Source organism: Vicugna pacos, chromosome 21 (genome assembly GCF_048564905.1).
Source record: "Vicugna pacos chromosome 21, VicPac4, whole genome shotgun sequence".
NCBI lineage: Eukaryota > Metazoa > Chordata > Mammalia > Artiodactyla > Camelidae > Vicugna > Vicugna pacos.
Genome location: NC_133007.1, coordinates 7,185,590 through 7,207,380, shown reverse-complemented (window position 1 = coordinate 7,207,380; position 21,791 = coordinate 7,185,590). Strand labels below are relative to the sequence as shown.

General features: G+C 34.6%; 1 protein-coding gene across 1 annotated transcript in view; it reads right to left on the bottom strand.

Annotated features, from left to right (window-relative positions):
- The window catches only part of ACBD6 (acyl-CoA binding domain containing 6), a 156,931-nt gene that overhangs the window by 69,660 nt on the left and 65,480 nt on the right, over positions 1–21,791 (bottom strand). The window contains exons 5-6 of the mRNA XM_006211792.4: positions 15,607–15,712; positions 1,797–1,886 (exon numbers count right to left, since the gene is read on the bottom strand). Coding sequence (XP_006211854.1) covers positions 1,797–1,886; positions 15,607–15,712 — 196 coding nt within the window. The remainder of the gene's footprint in view (positions 1–1,796; positions 1,887–15,606; positions 15,713–21,791) is intronic.

The window sequence follows — 21,791 nt, the reverse complement described above, 5'->3', positions numbered from 1 at the left end:
CTGGAACACTTGTGCATTGACAATAGGAATGGAAAATGCTGCCGCCACTGTGAAAAAAGGTATCGTGTTTCCTCAAAACGTTAAACAAAGAATTATCATATGACCCACTGATCCATTATTGGATACATACTCAAAAGAGGTGAAGGCAAGGATTCAGACAGACATTTGCTACCAATATTCATAGAAGTATTAATCACAACAGTCAAAAGATGAAAGTAACCTATGTGTCCATAGGTGGATATCTGGATAAACAAAATGTGGCATATACATACAATGCAGTATTATTTAGTTTTAAAAAGGAAGGAAATTCTGACACATGCTACAATGTGGATGAACCTTGAAGACATAATGCTAAGTGAAGCCAGTCACATAAGTACAAGTATTGTATGATTCCACTCTTATGAAGTATCTAGAGTAGTCAAATTCATGAAGATAGAAAGCAGAATGGTGGTTGTCAGGGGCTGGGGGAATGGGGGAGTCAGTTATGAGTACAGAGTTTCAATTAGAGAATACTAAAAAGTTCTGGAGATGAATGGTGGTGATGGTTGAACAACTGAAAGTATTTAATGCCAAAGAACTGTACACTTAAAAATGGTTAAAGTCGTAAATTTTATGTTATGTGTAGTTTGCCACAATTGAAAGGAAGGGAAGGGAAGGGGAAAAGGTAAATCATGATGACTTTGGATTTGGCAATGATTTCTTAGGTATGACACCAAACACAATCAATGAAAGAAAAACATTGACAAATTGAACTTCATCAAAATTAAAAACTTTTGTGTACCAAAGGACAGTATCAAGAAAGTGCAAAGACAACTTACAGAAAGGGAGAAGATATTTGCATATCATATATCTGACAATGGTCTAATGTTCAGAATAAATATAAAGAATTTTTACATCTTAAATAACAAACAACTCAGTTTAAAAAGGAGCAAAACATTTGAATAGACATTTTTCCAAAGAGGATATACAAACTGTCAAAAAGTACATGAAAAGCTACTCAACATCATTAGTCATTAAGGAATTACAAATCAAAATCACACCATGATGACATATCACTTCATGCCTACTAGGATGGCTATTAAAAAGGAAAACAATGAGTACCAGCAAAGAAGTGGAAAAACTGGAACACTCATGCATTGCTGGTGGGAATGTAAAATGTGGTAGTAGCTCCTGTGGAAAATAGTCTGGAGGTTCCTCAAAAAGTTAGATATCAAATTACCATATAACTCAAATTCTCTTCTTAGGTACAGAACCAAAAGAACAGAAAATAAGCGTTTAAACAAAACACATATACAACTGTTCACAGCAACTACTCTCAATTGCCAAAAGGTGGAAACAACCCAACTGCTCATCAACTGATGCACTGATACAATGTGGTCTAGCATACAATGGAGTATTACTCAGCCATGAAAGGGAGGAAGTACTGCTACATGCTACAGCATGGATAATCCTTGAAAACATGCCAATTGAAAGAAGCCAGACACAAAGGCCACATATTTTATGACTCCATTTATATGAAATATCCAAAATAAGCAAATCCACTGAGACAGAAAGCAGATTAGTTGTTGCCACTGCCCAGGGTGAGGCAGAAGTAGGGAGTGACTGCTTAATGGGTACAAAGTACCCTTTCAGGCTGATGACAATGCTGCAGAACAAGATAGCAGTGATGGTTGCACACTGTTAAATGTATTAATGCCACTGAAATGTACACTTTAAAATTGTTAATACAGTAAATTTTATTTTATGTGGATTTTACCTCAATTTTTTTAGAAAAGCTCCCTTTTCATCACTCTTACCTGACAGTTAATATCAGCTCTATATTGCAGCAAGACTGTGACTAGTTCTTTATGTCCTCGATCACAAGCCCAGTGGAGTAGAGCTCTGCCCTACAGACAACAGAAAAAGATAAATGAACTTGTTAATTCAGCTGCAGGGTCATATAAAAGACGCAATGTCTCATGAAAGACGTAGTAATATGTAAAAACGTAGGTTAACTATTTGAAGAATAATTGACATAAAAGGCTCTATGGGAAAGGCAGCAGACTTTGGAAAGCATGAGTTCTACTTCTGGAATCTGTTACACACCAGCTCAGTGACTTTCTTCAGTCTGATCAGGTTCCTCAACCACAGAGTAGGAATAAGGATAATACGAACAACAGCAATACCAATCACATGTGTTGTAATGAACAGGCTACAAGATAATGCTTTGTAAATTTTGAAGTACTTTAAAAATATAAAAGATAGTTTTAAATTATTATCTCCACTTCTTCTGGTGAAAAAAAAATCTTATGTTTGAAAAATGAGTACTTAAACCTAGGTAGAGATCATAATCTAAATGCAGTGTATCTAAATGTACTCGTTCATTCCTTAAAATGTAAGAAAATTTAACCACTTTGAAAGTAAGCACACCCCTTTATATCCCAAATTTACACCCTGAAATAGTCCCAAAACATCAGAACAGTCTATACTAATGTTCATCTGCAAATGTTGACTGAAAGCCACTTGTAAAATAGAATAGATGATTAACTGTTAGGAGACAAAGTACTAAATATGAAACATTAATTTTAACCATTGTCCACCAAAGACGAACAGCTACTATTGGTGTGTTAATTCTCTTTTCCACTGTCAGAAAATCTTGGTTGAGTTAATGAAAGAAGCCTTACTTGGTCCAAAGAATAAACAAAAGCCCCAAAGCTAAGGGCTTTTCTGAAGAAATGAGTGATGGATGGCTTAACACTGCTTTCTGAGGGTGGTAGTGATGTTGTCATTTTTAAAAGAATGGAATGTTTTTCTACATTAAGTTGAAATCCCTGCTTTATGTCATGTTAGAAAAGATTTAAGCAGATACAAGCTGGGACAAAGATGACTTTAAAGTAAAAAGCACCTTTCAAGAAAGCTTTTCGAAACCCACTTACACTCTATCTTCAGACCCTCTTCACACACCCATTAGCTCAACTAATTAAACCAGGAACTCTTCTTCAAACAAACAAACAAACAAACAAAACCCAAAGTAAAACAACTTCTTTCCCACAAATTGTCATTTTCTTTTTTCTTTCATTTGCTCTGTTCATTTTTACTTACCTGTGAATATCTGTTTTGTAATAGGCTTACACAAAATCCAAAGAGGAAGGAAAGCAGAAAAATTTAAAATGTGGGCAAATCATTCACAATTTGCTGTAATAGCACAACGACTTTGTCCAGAGCCCACTAAGAATTTTTTAAAATGGAGACAATTCTAAAAGCCAAGTGAAAAAATTTATTGTTGAATAAAGAACAGAGTTTCTGATGTTAAATTTTCTGTAGCTCTAATGTGTACTGATTTATTGTTACTAGGGCACTAATTCCTAAACCCTCCATATGAAAAATTAGATTTTCTAATAAGACTCTCAGAACAGATACCAATGTATAAAATATTCTATAGTTCAATGTACTTGTTTCAACAGCTTTTACATTAAAATAATCAGATAAAGTGTCAAAGTCTGTATCATTTTTAGTTCTAACTTTGAGTTTATGTTTTATGGCTATTAAGTTAAATTATTAACAAGAATTACTATGTAACTAAAATGATGTGTGGTATACTTACACAGGGCACCTACAGAACTACCTTATTAGGTAGTTAAGTACCTACCTTATTAGGTAGGTTAAGTAAGAAAACATAATATTAATATATCTAGTATTTTTTACTGCAAGATGTACAGGTAATTTCTATTTATCAACTAGATTCCTGATTTTGCCTTAGGTTTAACCCAATAGGGTTACACCGACTAATGCTAAAGTATAAATCCTTAGCTGTTTCAAAGGGAAAGCAGACAAGCAACACATTTTACTGTTAATGGGGAGTTATATTTTAAATTTCCTATGTGTGGTGCCAAAAATTTACTTTAGGGGAAACACCTATGACTGGACCTCAACAGTGATTCTCACTCCAGATATATCTTTCAGAAGGGCGGCACTCGTACAGCAATGTTTTAAGGAGGATGATGTGCTCCCAAGACATTTACACTATGCTTTTTAACACATTTTCTGACCTGCAATGTAATTAATTTTTGTAACACATTATTTTAATGGTACACTAATTAACCTTGAATTAGAATGAATTCTCTGACAATGACTTTCTGTAGAGGTGCTGAAGATAGCTACATTAAGACCACCTAGTGATTAATATTTTTATGCAGTATTAAGAAGCTCAAAAATAAGGGCAGGATTAAACATACTTGTAAACAAGCATAGATAAAATAAACCAGCTTTGGAATTTTTGTCTTCAAAATGTCCTACATTTAAATGAACAAAGACCAGCACAACCAGCATCTGAATGTGGTAACTCTTTACTTCTTCACATTATAGAGCTCCCATAAACATGCTCTAATTTAAGATTATGAGTTCAAGTAATAAATAACTAGTAATTTGCAGAGATGCTAATCTCATAACCACTGCTGATTAAATCAGCAAATGAAGACCTGTGGTTTTTCTTTATCTTTGTTAACCACAAACATACCTGGACCAATACAATGCAATTATTAAATTTATTAATTATTTTAGATACAGGATTCCATAATTTCTCTTCCAGGAAGAAAACCATGAATTAAGTACATATTAAAGTTATAGTTGCTTAAAGATTTTACATAAACTTATGAGCTATTTTACCTACTATATATACATATAATTATTTTAACTTCTATGAATGATATAATCTCTTACAAGTTTTCAGGTTAAATTTATTTTTACTGTTATCATAAAAGCTCACAATTGTTTGCTTCTAGTTTTAATAACTTCTGAAAAAATATCCCAGAAGTATTTACAACATAAGTGGTAAAAGCCATTATTGAAAAAGGAATCTTTGTTAGGCCACCAGAAGCCCACAAGCAACTGTTTGGAGAGCTCTGGATAAATTCTGGAATTCAAATACAGTAAAACACCAGGGGAAAAAGAGTTCTCATCTATTAACCAAGGGTGCAAAGACCGCCCTACTTCAGACAGATGAATGACTCAAAAGTGCTTTGAAAGCGCAGGGTGGCCGCTAACCTATTAAGTGGTATTACTTCCATACCTTCTGGAAAATACAGAGTAGGTCTTAATATTTTAAATGCTTCTTTGATATCCTTGGTTACTTGTCCTTAAACCATGGAGAATTTTTTTTAATTAGATTTACTCCTGGAAATCACAAATTAAATGAAAAAAGATGGTATTATAAAACGAGTCTTTACGTTCTTATGGTATTTTGAGATCAGATACAAAACAAAGTGTGTATACCATACATCTACATACTGTAGATGAAAACATGGCAAAGTTGGTACGTTTAAATTTGTAAGAGTTGCCATTCTATCAAAGACGGTATGTTACAGTATTGTCTAATTAGCAAATGAAATACTGTAAAAAGGTCAACTTAAATTTCTCTCTTCAAAAAAACTGGGTTTCAATTTACAACTGTAGTAGAGACTGACTTTGGCTACTAATACCCTGTAATGTCTCTGTCCCCTCTCTCCTAAACCTATCTTCTACCCTTTGCTGACGCTGCTACAGCAACTGGCCGGAGTGAGAACTCCCCCCACCTGCAACCACCAGAAACTAGCCAATGCCTCCTACTTCCATCTCTCGATAGAGAATCAACAATGTTCTTCCAAAAACTCAGACAGCAGTAAGATTGGAGGGCAGTTTATGATCTCAAGATGTGCCCACCATGGGAGCTAATACACATTTGAAATCAGTGTGTACTTGATCTCTTTCACTGGCTAAGATCTAGAGTAAACAGAAATGGTCCTGCAGAGTTATCGGGGAATTCAAAAGGATTTTAAATACACTGCTTAAAAAAAAGAAATCCCTTTATAGGCACTTACTAAGCTTTAATGTTAGTAACTAAAGGGTAAAGGAATAAGCAAGGGAGATTCTATTTCATCCTGTATAAAGTAATAATTCAGCAGTAATAAGATGGCCAGGTGTCCATCATAAGACAATGGATGCACTATGATATAGTCAGATGATGGAATATTACTCAGCAAAATAAAGGAAGGAAATACTGATCTATACAATGATATCAATGAATTTCAAAAACATGCTAAATGAAAGAAGCCTTACATAAAAAAGTACACATTATGATTCCATCTATACAAAGTTCTAAAACAGGCAAAAACAATCTATGGAGAAAAATTATAAGAACAGTAGTTACTTTTGTGGGATTAGGAGAAATAATCAGCTGGCAAAGGACATGAGGGAACTTTCTGGGGTGACAGTAATGTTCTATATCTTGACAGGTGTTCAGTTACATAAGTATATGTGTGTCAAAATTAACTGAATATGCACTTAAGATTTGTACATTTCATTGCATATAATGCTACCCTAAAAGAAAACCAAACTAATGCTGAATTCTAGTTAATGATATGCGTGCTGAAGCATTCAGAAGAAAATACATTATTTATAAAATACTCTGAAATGCATCAAAAAATAAGATAGATTGATGGATGGAGAGGCGGATGTTGATAGAGGAAGCATAGTAAAATGGTGGTAGAATCGAACGGTAGGGATATTGATGTTCACGTAAAATTCTTCCAACTTTTCTGTATGTTTAAAATTTTTCATAATAAAGTTGGAAAAAAACAAAAATTTGCATACCTACATTCATAGCAACATGACTCACAATAGCCAAAATATGAAAGCAACACAAGTGTCCATAGATGGATATTTAGATAAACAAAATGCAGCACATACATACAATGAAATATTCAGTTTTAAAAAGGAAGGAAATTTTGACATGTTATATAACATGGATGAACCTTGAAGACACCGTGCTAAGTGAAATAAGCCAGCCACAAAAGCACAAATATTGTATAATTCCATTACATGAAGTAGCTAGAGTAGTCAAATTCATGGGGACAGAAAGCAGAATGATGGAGGCCAGGGGCTGGGGGAAGGGGCAGAAAGGAGAGTTAGTGTTTAATGCATATGGTGCTTCAGTTGGGGAAGAGGAAAAAGTTCTGGAGATGAATGGTGGTGATGGTTGCACAAAAATGTGAATAGAATATATTTGGCACCATGAAAACTATATACTTAAAAATAGTTAAATCTGTAAATTTTGTTACTTATATTTTACCAAAATAAAAAAAGTCAAACTAAAAATATGTTGCCAAAGCTCATAAGATTTAAACTACATTCACAACTTTCTGATTTTGTGTTAAATATGAGTTCCTGATGTAAAGTATTACCACAGACATGATTTTTTCAATGCTGCTACCTGTATTAATACAAATGAGCATAAGCTGACAATCTAGAATGTATTTCTCAATTATTAGTGTGAATGAACAAAGTTCCTTCAAATTAATATTTTAATCAACTACACAACTAAAATAACGTATACTCAAATGTAGAAAGTTGTTTAAGAGGATGTAATTTTTTCTCCTTTTCTTAAATAAAAACATAAATTTAGCCTTAGTATAATGACTCTACCTCTTAAATCTTCTGCTTCTTTGTTAGGTTAATACTGTCAGTTTTGCCAGATTTTGCAGCAGTTTCTCAAGCCAAAAGCATTTAAATTATATTCTGACATGAGCCACAGATTTAAAACAAAGCAGGAAGGGAAAGGAATGGAGTCAAGAGAAAAGTGACTGTCTTCAAAGTACCTGAAAGAATCAATAAACATATGGAAAATGGTATAAAATTATGCCTTCAAAAGGACAGAAAGGAAAGACCTTAACTAAAGAAGTAGCTCAATAAAAGAAGAACTTTGAAGTGTATTAGAATCTATGAAAAACCAATGAATTGTATGAATGTTTTGGGGGGACTGATGATAGGTAGCTGCATTGGAATAATGCCATCTTAATTTGTTCAAATATTACTACATTGTTACATTTGTTTTAAAACAAATTCAAATTAATGTAAAGTTTTAAAATACTATTTAAATATCACTAATAAGCATTTATTTACTGTCTACTGTACACGGTACTGAGCTGAGAAATAATCTGTGTGACAAGAATTGTGCAGACATAACATGTGTCTGATGAATGATAAGAAATATTCTGCTCATACCTTATGTATGCTTTACAAATTATTTAAATCACCCTTTACCCTTAAAAGTTATTTTCCTGGAAGAACTGTAAATATGTGGCATGTGTGAAGAGCTATATTAATACAGCTCAAAAATAAAAATTGAAATGACAGGCTTTTAGATCTTTTTCACATTTCTCTTCATATTTTTATTTAAAGGGTATTTTATATACATGTTCATGTGTTATGATGGTTATTGGTCCAAATCTATGCATTTTAGGTAACAACAATTGTATTTATTTCAATAGGTGGGAATGCAAAAGTGGCTTATCATTTTATGACAGTAATTAAATTTCTTTTTGTGCTCACAGAAAATTTTAAGTGCAATATATGTAATTTTTAGTCATCTCAGGGAAAGACTGAAATTGTGCTGAACCTGCTGGGTGAACATCTTAAATAAAGTCATATACCAACCCAAAGAAATCCCAGGCAATCAGTAGTGAAATATCTCAAGTTCATACAGTATACAGATAAACACTTAGAAAAACTGGATGTCCTTTCAAAACTGTAATTGTTATCCAACTTATTATAGTAGGGAAATGTCTTTTGCTTGATAAAGAGGTTAAAAGTATTTAGCTAGCAACTTAACTTTGAGATTATATACTTTTAATCCATCATCAAAGCTTACAAAGTTTTTGTTTCATTTGCTAGAGCTTTAAATGTCAAGAAGCAATACGCTTTATTTTATTTAGGATGTTAAGTTTGATTCTAATTTAAACTCCCATCTCCCTCATGTTCTTAAATTAATTCATACAAATCTCTGATTAATAATAAAAGGGCTTGCCATCAGTATTCAAAGCCCAGCCTGAGTTGTCATGGCTGAGAGGGCAGAAATCTGCTTGGAGCAATGAGAGAACCCAACTGAATTCCTGGCGTCTCAGTCTATGAATGTGTAAGCACTTCATCTGTTCATGGAAACACAATGTTCTGGCAGGCTGAGGGTAAAGGTAGCTGCATGGGTAACAAACTGGAAGACCTGGGAAAGCATACTGTATCAAAGTAACTGAATGATTGAAGCAATACATTTTACAAGTGTTTCCTTTACTTTCACAAAAAAAGTGGTATTATTTAGTGTAAGCTGTGTTCCAGGCATTTATTTTTATCCCTATCACCGCTGCCCAATGATCTCTGCAGAGGCCACAAGTGGATTTGACTTTTAGTCCTACTTTATAAAAGAAATTGTTGCAAATCAGAGCATAACACTAGCAGGGCTGACTGGAAACTGCTTATCCTTCTTAAGGCCAGGGTGAAAAGAACTCTCTCTGACCTACATTTCCTTCCAATTTAGTAGTTGCATGTATTTGAGCAAGTAATACATGCAGCTCTGAAATAGTTCCTGACTGTAAAACAGGATAATGTCTACCTTACAGGGTTGTCGTGAAGACAACATGGTCATTAGTGAAAGTACCTTACAGAACAGTGAATATGGTAATAAGTGAAAGTACTCTGCAAACTATTAGCCACATTGTATAATATTACTATTTAAAAGACAGAAAATTCTAATAGGGGTCATATAGTATAGACACAATAATTTCCAGTAAAAAAGTGACTCTGAAAAGCTAAGTGGGCTTCCAGTTTCCAGTTCCACATGTAAGGAGCTAGAAAGTTGCCACTCTACCCTAACAATAAATAAAAAGCTGAATAGTTTGAAAAATCAACTATTCTTCTTGGATCCATAAGAGGAAGGAGGACACAGAGCAAACCACTGCCCCCGAGACTAGAGAGACAGACAGGTGAACTCGACATCCTGGAGCAGAGCCTCACAAGTGGACACCACCCAGGGGACCAATGCCAGGTAGGAAGACCTGGAGGCTCAGTGCAGACAACTCTGAGGGTTAAAAATTCCAGGGGCATCTACTCAAAGGATGGCCCCCCCCAATACTGTGAGATTTACATCTGGGAGCTTTACCAGTTCCCATAATAAATATCAGAGCAAAATCTCCTCATGCTTCTGGCAGGGGAGGGGACACGAACCATTCTGAAATACGCCAGAGCACTCTGTTCTTAACAAGGTCTGCCTTCAGGGGAAACTGTTTAACCGGTGCCGAACCTGTTGAGGTATTAGCAGAGTCTAACTGACCTGGGGGAAGGGAAATACTCAATTCCAGCCCACCCTAGCCATTCTGTCCCAACTAAAGGGGGAGAAAGAAACCCTGAGAAACACTTGTGAGATTCATGGTCCAGAGGCAGAGGCTGACTAACAGACTGAGACCTAATCATAGGACCATAGAACACTTTCTCTACCTGACAGCTCACCACCACATTACTAAGGGCCTATTTATAGCAGTTCCTTTTGTCTGGTACATTACGTCCAGCTCTCAGTAAAAATTACAAGGCAAGCCAAAAGGCAAAGAACCACAATCTGAAGAGAGAATAAGCATCAGAATGAAACAGGGCAGGGATGCTGGAATTATCAGGTTGAGAATTTAAAACACTTATGATTAATATGCTTAAGGGCTCTAACAGATAAAGTAGGCAGCATGCAAGAATAGATGAACAATGTGAGCAGAGCAATGGAAATTCTAATAAAGAACCAAAAAGAAATGCTGGGTATAAAAAACACTGTGACAGAAAGAAAGAATGCCAGTGATGGGTCTATTAGTAGACTACACATGGCTGAGGAAAGACTCTGAGCTAGAAGATGTGTCAACAGAATCCTCAAAAACTGAAAAGAAAAGAGAACAAAAACTAAAAACAGCAGCAACAGAAACCTAAAACCAAAACCCCTTAAAACCCAGAACAGAATATCCAAGGACTATGGCACAATTACAAAAGGTATAACATATGCATAACACAGATACCAGATGGAAAAGAAACAGAGAAAAGAACAGAAGAAATATCTGAAATGATGACTGAATTTCCTTGAATTAATGCCAGACACCAAAGTCACAGATCCAGGCAGCTCAGAGAACACCACACAAGAAAAATGCCCAAAAAACTACACCTAGGCATATCACTTTCAAATTACAGAAAATCAAACATAAGGAAAAATCCTGAAAGCCAGAGGAAAAAAACACATTGCTTATAGAGAAACAAAGATAAGAATTATATCAGACTTCTTCTCAGAAACCACGCAAGCAAGAAGAGAGTAAAGTGCCATATCTAAACTGTTGAGGAAAAAAAAAAAACCTGTTAACCTAGAATTCTGTATCCTGAGAAATTATCCTTTAAAAGCGAAGAAGACATGACTGGGACATTGTGCTGTACACCAGAAACTGACACATTGTAACTGACTGTACTTCAATTTTAAAAAAAGTGAAGGAGAAATAAAGACTTTCTCAAACAGCTACGGAGGAAATTTATTGCCAGTAGACTTGCCTTGTGAGAAATGTTAAAAGTTCTTTAGTGAAAAGGAAAATAATTTAGGTCCAAAAATAGATCTACATAAAGAAAGAATGTGTAAAGAAGGGATACTTACAGGTATAATAAAAACTTTAATTTTTCTTATTCTTAACTGATCTAAGATAACAGTTTGCTCAAAATAATAGCAACAATGTATTTGATTATACATGCTTATGTATTATTTATTGTGTGTATGTGTATACACACATATACAGTATGTATGTGTATACACACATATACAGTATGTGTGTATATATGCTTATGTATGCTTACATATAAGTGAAATGAGTGACAGCAATGATACAAGCGACAGGAGGGAGGAATTAGGATTATTTTCTTAGTATAAGGTACTCACAATACCCATGAAATAGTATCATGTTATTTGAAAGTAGACTTAGATGTAGTTGTAAATGTATATTGCAAACTCTGGGGCAACCACTAGTATAAAAGGTTAAAAAAAAAAAAAAGCCTAACTGATAATGATAAGAAAGGAGAGAAAACAGAATCGTATAAAATGCTCAATTTAAACCGCAAAAGGCAGAGAAAAAGTTGAAGACAAAAACAGGAACAAAGAACAAGGGCAACAAATAGAAAACAGTAACAAACATGATAGATATTAATCCAACTGTATCAGTGATCACTTTGAATGTCAACGGCCTAAATGCAACGATTAAAAGACATTGTCAGAGTGGATCAAAAACACAACCCAATGATATGCTGTCTATGAGAAACCTACTTTAGATATACAGACACATACAGATTAAAAGCAAATGAATAGAGAAAAATACAGCATGCTAACACAATAAAGGAAAGCAGGGATAGTTATATTAATTTTAGTCAGAGCTGACTTCAAAGTAAGGAAAGCTATGAGAGATAAAGAAGGGCATTACATAATGATAAAGAGGTCAATTCTTCAAGAAGACATAGCAATCCTTAATGTGTATGCACCTAACAACAGAGCATCATTTGCAGATGGTAGAAATGCAAAATGGTACAGCCATTTTGGAAGACAGTTTGGAGGTTTCTTATAAAACTAAACATTCTCTTACCATAAAATCTAGCAATGGTACTCCCTGTTATTTGCCCAAAGGAGATGAAAACTTATATCCACATCCACACAAAACCTGCACATGGATGTTTATAGGAGCTTTATTTATAACTGCCAAATCTCAGAAGCAACCAAGAAGTCCTTCAGTAGGTGAATCGATAAATAAACTGTGCTACATCCAGACAATGGAACATTATTTAGCACTATAAAGAAATGAGCTATCAAACCATGAAAAGACATGGAGGAATCTTAAATGCATATTACTAAGTGAAAGAAGTCAATCTGAAAAGGCTACATATGTATGAGTCCAATTATACGACATTCTGGAAAAGGCAAAATGTGGAGACAATAAAAAGACCACTGGTTGCCAGGGGAGCAAGGTTATGAATACGCAGAGCATGCAGGATATTTAGGGCAGTAAAAATACTCTGTATGACATTATAATGATGAATATTTCATTATACATTTGTCCAAATCCACAGAATGTACACCACCAAGAGTGAATTCTGAGGTAAATTATGGACTTTGGGTGGTTATGATATATCAGTGTAAGTTCACCCTTGGTTTTTTTTTTTTTTTTAAGTATACCATTCTGGTGAATGATGTTAATAATGGGGGAGACTATATATGAGTGTGGGCAGGGGTCAAATAAAAGAGGAAGATATTGGAGGAGACGGCCCATCAAAACAGAGAAGTAAACAATAAAAGGTGAAGACCTGGGATGCCCAGAAGAGGAGAATCCAGGAGAAAGAGGAAGAGAATTCCCAGGATAGTGGTAAAGCGTAACCCAGAATAACACTTACTGGAGTGGCCTAGAGAGCAACCAGTTCAGATTAGAGATGAAAAGGAAAGAGGGTTCCAGAAGAAATAGCGCTTAAAAAAAATAGTACGGGATTGATTATCTGATGCACTTGACTGTGCTGAGAAGACTTCTATCGGGCAATTTGAGGAAAGAATTAACAACAGGAATATAGAAGACCAAGAAAATATAAAAACAAAAAAGAAGCCATTATTAACATTAAGAAAAACAAAATGGTGTATCGGTTATATTATATATAATTTATTCATTCCCCCCCATCCTCCCTTTCCTTGCTTCCCTATAACCAGAGCAGACTTCTTACTATACTGACCAGAGGCTTGGCCTTGTGACTTGTTTCAAACAAAGGAATTAAGAAGATGTGACACATGCCATATCCAAGCAAAGCTTTAAATGTATTTGTGAGGTCTGGTTCTGTCTGCCTTTATTGTCTGCCCCATATAGTGTCTATCCATTGGGATTGGATCTCAGAATGAGAAGACATGAAATCAAGATGAACTGAGCCCAAACAAGGTTAGCAGAGCCCAGCAGAGACTCAACTGACTCAAAACCTTTTGAAATATGAGCAAGAAATAAATCCAGTTGTTAGCCATTGAAATTTGGGTTTTCTTATTTTTTTTGCTACAGCAAAAACTGACTGATGCACATAGTACAGTCCATAGCTTAGCAACAAACAACATTTACATGGTCATAATAATAACATAATTACATTATAACTGTATTATAATTGACTATATCACATTATTACTTACATTATACTGTAATTACATAATAACAATAATAAAGGCATTGATTCAATAGAGATTTAATCAGAAAGCTAAAACTAAAAGCCTTGATATAACTATGTTAAGGGGGGGGAGGGAGGGAGGAAGATGAGTGAAATTGCTAAATCCTAACATAATACAGAAGAAAATCAATAATGTTTCGTGCTGGTAAATCAAAAGATGCAAGTATATTATTTAGAAGGTAATTATTTTACCTTTAATTATTTAGAAGGTATTATGTAGGTAAACTGCAAAAGAAACAACTAAAATAATCGAAAGTTTCTGTCTCAAGGGAGCTAGAATCAAACGTGAGAAGGATGCAGGTAAGGGAGTACGTGTTTTCTTGTAAGGCTTATGTGTACTACTATTTAATTTTCTTTGAACTATCTACATGCATTAATTTTATAAAAATCTTAACTCATGAGCACAAAAATTTAAAAACAACAATAAAATCAAGGGAAGCAGTCGTGCCTGATTTACTAAAATAAAATGTATTCTCGTCCTGAAAGGCAAGAAAAGAACTCCAGTTGGAATCAGAAGACCCGGTGTTACTGTTTCACAATCTGGCTTCTGCTTTTGTCTAGCTACGTCTTTCTTGGCTCTGTTTCGTTATTTATGGCATTACTGGTGCTCCTTTACTATAGAATTATAGTCTTACATTTTCAGTTCCAGATGTCACTGCCAATATATTACGGGAAGGATGTTGCCTAAAAGTGAGATAATATTAAGGGCTAACCGGTATAGAGAGCTCTCAGTTAATATATAAGTTGATTATTTATCTACTCCACACATCACCTATGATCACTGCATGTCCTCTTCCTAACAGTTGCCACCTTTTGGTCATTTCAATCATCTTTACTGCATTATAAAAAATTGAGAAAAGTGATTAAAAGTAATTTTTTAACAACTATAATTCAGGGACAGGTTTAAGCTCAACATGTGGTTAGCTTTATTCACAAAACAAATAAATTAAGAAATAATATACTTTACAAAATGATCTAGCATAGGAACCCTTTAAATAGTGGGCCTGCATTTAAATGATGGGATTTACCAAAATTCTGACACAGTTTTCTAGAAATATAGTTACTGGGCAAAGGACAATATACCTGTTTAAGGTATAATGATGGAAGACACTAATGGTATTCATAAATATTTTTATATTACCTATGGATTTCACATATTATGTTAATAGTCTCACTCTTTAACATGGACAAAATGTAAGTTAGTTTCCTGCTGCAAGTTTCAGCTAGTTACTTCTACAATAGAAAGAAATATAATGGATAAGGACACAGAGGGTATCTTAAATGGGTAACGCTATCTCATTTAGATATTCTGATATACTTTTTTTTTTAATTTGGGGGGGGTAATTAGGTTTGTTTGTCTGTTTATTTTGGTGTACTGGGGATTGAACCTGGGACTTCATGCATGCTAGGCACACACTCTACCACTGAGCTAAACACTCCCCTGCCCAGATATTCTGATATACTCTTAACCATACTGTAGTTTGAGTTGTAGTTCATAGGTCTGCCATTAAGAAAGAAAAGCACTGAGGCAGAACAATAAAACATAAGAAAATATTTAACAGGGCACGTTTTTCTTACCTCTTCATCTTTCATATTCACATCCACGTTTTTCGATTTGATGCCCTTGGTTATATGGTCAATGTTGTTTTCCCTGCAGTAATCAAATATGTTTTTGTCTTCTTCCCTAATTAGAGTAAATGAAAAAAAAAAAGTGTCTTACTTACTAGGTAATACATAAAAAATACATATTTTTGGTACAACCTGTTTGCTGCAAACATTAATAGAATCTGTTTTATAAAGAATTTTACATGAACAATTATGGATTTTCAGTAAGACATAATACCTCCAACCTCTGAAAAGACTGAAGTGCTTAGCAACTATAATTACAGAGAAAAGCTTCATCTGCTTTAACAAGTTACACTAGTACAATAACATAAATCTCGGGGAGATTTCCTCAGTGCTCTTTCTCTCTCCAGTTACTTTTACACACTGACAGGCACATATATCCTCTGACTTGGAATTTTCTAATGCAGCACTGCAGTGAGAAGGTCATTTACTATTGCCTGTTCAGAGGTATCAAAAGATGAGGACATAGCTTACTCTTATTCTCTTACAGAGTAACAGAATGATAAATCGATTGCTATTCAGGTTAAAAATATGTGTGTGTGTATATCTATATCTGTATATGTATGTATGTATGTATGTATGTATGTATATGTGTGTGTGTGTGTGTGTTTGTGTGTGTGTGTGTGTGTGTGTACCCCAAAGTAATTTTCTTAAGGGAAAGACAAAATCCAAAAATCTTTCATGAGATAATAGAAACAAAGACTGGGAACAAAACCTGGGAAGCATACTACGTACCCAGCACTATTCTAAGTATGTCAATGCACTAATTCATTTACTCTGATCCAACAGTTTCACTCCATAGATACTTCCTCGCTCACAGGTAAAAAGAGGTTATGTGACCCGTCAAATGGTATTGCATTTATCAAAGGTAGAGCAAGAGCCAGGACTCACTCAGATCAACTGATTTTGTATATAGCACATTTTTCTATTATATCAGGCTGCATCTCAACGAGCAAGCTGTAGTTTATTCCAGAATCTAAAGCAGAAGTTCTTAACATGAGGTCTACGAGTTCTCTAAAACAGTATACAGAATTATCTGTGCAAATGCATTTTTTTAAAGTGTGTTAGTGGAGGGAGGACGAGGAGGTAGCTTCAGTGTGATTCTCAAAAGGAGCAATGACTCCAAAAAGGATCAGTAATTTGGAGTATTAACAATGAAACTGTTCTGTATGTGGATTGCATTTTCTAAACAGGCATAAAAGTATGTAATTTGAATTACAAAAATTATAACTATAACTAGTATGGTAAGGCCATAGCTTCCATTCATCAGAAATTAAAGCACCTGGCCACAGGAGTCCTTCCATCTTAAAAGCCAATTTAAATATTGTATACCCTTTTCATAAAAAGTTATTTCCAGTCAGAGGTAACTAATTTAAAATACACTACTTTGGCATTAATCATCTAAGCTTTTCTTATGCATTCGATGTATTTAATTGAGTACCTACTACATGCAAGGCACTGGGCAAGATTCTTTTGATAAGAGATATCAAGGAAAAGCAAGAAACTTTACATTCAATACATGTACAGTATGGTTGAAATGATAAAAATCTATAACCATTAAATAAGGTAAAGCTGGATCTTTCAAAAGGCCTATCAGAAAACAAATGAGAAACAGCCTGCTTCAAGCTGAAGAAAATGAGGTAGGTTTCCAGGTAAAAAGTTATGCTAAAAAAAAAAAATACATGGTCTCTTGAAAATATTCATTTGCAGAAGAAAAAATGCTTTTCCAGATCACCTACTTTGAAAGAAAAGAGAGAAGTCTGAGGCCAAAGCCCCAGAAAGGAGAAGTCTGAGTTTTTAAATTAAGGCTGCATATAACCCTATTCTAGCTATATTTTAAGTGCTGAATGCACTTTCTGTGAAAAAGGGCATTCAGCATTCTGACTTGGGAATAAGAGGGACTTATTTTCCTTCAATCCAGTAACAGAGACCCTTCCAATTCAAGAGGCAGCAACTTCAGCTGTGAGAGACAGTACTGTGACATTTTAAGCGATAATAAAAAATACACTACTCACCAGTTGTTTTGAATTTGAAAATAGTGGGTAGTTGGTGGTAGGGTACAGAAAGGAAAGTATGGGGGATCCTTGGGAGGTAGGTTACCCAAACCAGTAACACATAAGGGTTACTCAGAGATGAGAGGACCTTCTAAGTGGTTCTTCTTCCTTAATCCCAAAGGTGCATTATACCTATGCCATGAGCATTAAGAGGAAGTACAGTACAAACTTATTTAAATGTTTATACTGCTTAATATGTTTTTCAGTTTCTGACACTTATCATTTATATCAATTATTTTGTTTTCATAAGTAAATTTTTTTGGAAGTCAGGGGCATTTTTTCATCCGGATACCTGCTTATCAATTGTAGCTCATCATTGCTAAGTATTTTAGGCACATAGAGATATTTATACAATACTTCAGGGAAGAGTATACAATGTAAATTAAATATCAAAAGAAAAGTCAAAATCACCACAAATGTGCTACAAAGCTGAGTAACTAATAATAAAAAAAAAATTAAGTGATGCTCTTGGGCCTAGTTGTTAAGTACAGTTATCTACTCCAATTTCAAGTTTTGACTGTCTTACTTGCCAGCAACCAAGCTGTCTTTATACAATGCCACCACCTGGTGGCCAAAATGGAGAAACATCTAGAGTAATATCTTTCTGTTATTTCCTTTCTTGATGCCTAAAGATTATGTACAATATACAACCCAAATTATCTTTTTCCCTCTAAATATCTCATTAATACAGTCTTCCATGGGAAATTTTTCTGTGTATCCATACTTAAATGAAACACGTGCAAATGAATTGAAACACCAAATATCGCAGAGCCTTAATAAACGCCCAGTGCCCTCCTATATCTTCTCACTTTTTCCTCCCTTTTCTTATGATTCTTACCCAGTTACCTTTCTTTCTCTCTGCTGAATGTGAGTGATAAAATTATCATATCCATTCTCTATAGATGAGCATGAGGTTTTCATTTTTCATAATGTCCCACATTATCCCTAGCAGAAGACAGAAAGACTCTCTTTAAATTACTCCAAATTTTCTAAAATTGACAGAAAGTATATATCTGAATGAAGGAAATCACTGGCTTTCATTGAAATTCTTTTGAAATATGAGGGCACACACTTGTGAAAGAGAAGGATGATATTTAAGTATGGCTGTCTTTCATCAACCATAGGAAGAAGAGATCCTTGCCCACTCCCAAAAATGCTATCTGCACCACTTTCTACAAAGATTACATTTTCCTATCAAAAGAATATTTCAGATAGTTAGATTTCATGGCAAGCTACCTAAAGTCCATTTAACTGCTTTCCATCTACCTCATAAAATTAAAAAACACATTTATGGGAGTAGATCAGAAATCTAACGATCTAATAGACATATTCAGTAAACAGTTCAATTCAATTCATACATTTATCAAGCAACTGGTAATCAGATACAAAAACAGTACTCCAATAAACAGACAATGAAAAATTACTCACTGAATGAATGAAAACACGAAGAAGAGCAAGCCAATGCCTACACAAATATAAGCAAATGCCACTAATTCCTCAAAACAAGGAATGTATACCTGTGGGCTCGAGGAGTGAAAAAAAGACCTTTAAGGGAATGTGCAGGTATGGAAAATAAGAAAAGAATCAATTTCAGCTCAACTCTAAATAAACACATTCTTTCCTCAACTAATCTACCTGAAAAGGTTCCTGTGGTAAACACGTCATCACTGTTCCCATTTTCAGCATTCCCCTGCTCAGCCATTCTCCTAGTTCATAAAAGAAAAGCATACATCTCTCTCCATTCTCTGGTATACTTCTAGGAAGTATAATCAAAAGACTTCACTAAGATTTAGCAAATGACTATTAATTAAACTTGTTATCCTTTTGTTTAAAAGTACTCCGTTTAACATATAGTTGATCCTTGAGCAACAGGGGGGTTGGGGTGCCAACCACCCGCAGAGTCAAAAACCTGCCTATAACTTTGCAGTCAGTCCACTGTATCTGGGGTTCCACATCCGAGGATTCAACCAGCTGCAGGCTGTGTAGTAACAAGCACATATTTTGTGAAAAAATCCGCAGATCAGTGAATCTGCGCAGTTCAAACTCATGTTGTTCAAGGGTCCACTGTGCCAGAAAAGGTCTGGGAAAAAAATTAACCCCAAGTGGTACTTCCCCAAGATATAAAATTATCCAGAGTAGCGAACAAAGGGACAATTTTGATGAAAAATTGGTGTTGGGGAGACTTCTGTAACAAAGGTCAGAGGATGGACAAGGTGAAATAAACAAAACAAAAAAGACTTGCTGCTGATCTCTGTCTCATTCTAATAAAGGATAATATTCGTTTGTTAAACTATTTTTAAAAGCATCATCCATCTTGGTAAGACACACTTCCAATATAATTTTACTATGTTTAATAATCATTTAACACAAGGTGTAATAATGTTGATCAACTGTATAGAAATAATAATTCAAATGAGAAAAATTTAATGTTTAAAGCTTCTGCATCACAGAAAATTAAAAATTTTTAACAATTCCAACTTATATACATATTTTTGTTGCAGAGAACTGATACTGTGCTAAGACTACACATATACTGCTTTAAAACAAGATTGTGTGGGAGAAGTAGAATAAAAGGAGAAAAAGAAGTGATGTAAAATTTCTAACTATTAAAGACCTTGTTAACATATTTTTTAAATCAAAGTCAGAATTTTATTTATTTTATTTAAACTTTCTATTTCAAGGCACTTGAAGATTCACATGCAGTTATATGAAATAATATACAGAGCTGGTACTATTTTCACAGTTTCCCTCAATGGTAATATGTTCATGTATTTTTAAAAATAGATTATTACAGTATTTAGATTCCATTGGATACATCTAAAACAGTAATCTGTTCATTTTAAAATTCCATTTATAAAATGTCAGAAATTCTGCCCTTTATAATTATGTAAAGTTTTAAATAAAAATTTTAGATGTTATCTTAAAAATGTAAAAGGAAACACAGTGTTCCAAAATTTTCTTAGGAACTACATTAGCAAAGATTTTTTAGCATATCACTGCTCTAACCCAATATTCTAAAGTAGAGGCCCAAAGCAAGGAGTGGGCCACTCAACAAAGGATGATCAAAGAAGGCATTATCGAGAGTTGACATTACAACTTAGCCTTGACAGATAAACTGACAACCCAGCTATGTTATTGAAGGATTCTGAAGAACAGAAAGAAAAGGAAAAGCATTAACAAAAACAGGTGTTCAGGGGAACTGCAAGCAACTGGTATGGCAGGGTGCTGGGAGATAAGGCTAAAGGGATAAGCTGGACAACAGATCAGAAAGAAGCTTCTCGGCACACTGCATATAATATAAGTAACAAATGTTTAGTAACAAATTATCTAGAAAACAAAATAGTTATCCACCTTCCAAAACTTGGAGTAAAACCGTCCTCCTAAAGTTAAACTAAATAAAAGCTACTAATGAGAAAAGAATGTCTCCTACAAAAACTTAAAGAGCTACTTAATTCAGACACCAACCTTCACACGTCTTAAAAAACAAAAACAAAAACAAAACAATAAGACAACTACCATTAGTAGGAGGTACGGTCAGCAATGAGCCATAGAGGGGAAGAAAAAGTGAAGTTAGTTTTGAAACAATCGGAAGCAAAGAAGCATTCTGAGGAATTTCTCTGCCGGGAGACAGTTTGTTCAAAAGGCATCATTAGAACTTTGGCTAAAGCAACTCTAAAAACAATTCCTTTTCTCTTACTTTATTTAATGTGCACAAATGGTAAACTGACTAATTTATCTTTCTGGGTTCCTGAATACTCAGACTAAGGGCACCCAGGGTATCAAAGCACTTGGATCACAGATAAAGATACAGCCCCTTTGGTAAATAAATAAGCCATTTAGTTTACACCTCAATTTCAGATAAAATTTTTTATTGCTACTTTGTCTCTGAGGGTCTGCTTATCCATTTGTCTTTTATCTAGATCTCTGAGACTGAAGAATGGACACCGACCCACAGCAAATTCACCAAAAAGCCACTGTGAAGCTCCTTAGGAGCCAGACTTTTTAGGATGAAAGCCTGCACTGCACACGTCTTAGAAAATTCAGCAGTACTGCTGGTGAACGCTACATCTTTGTAGGAATTTA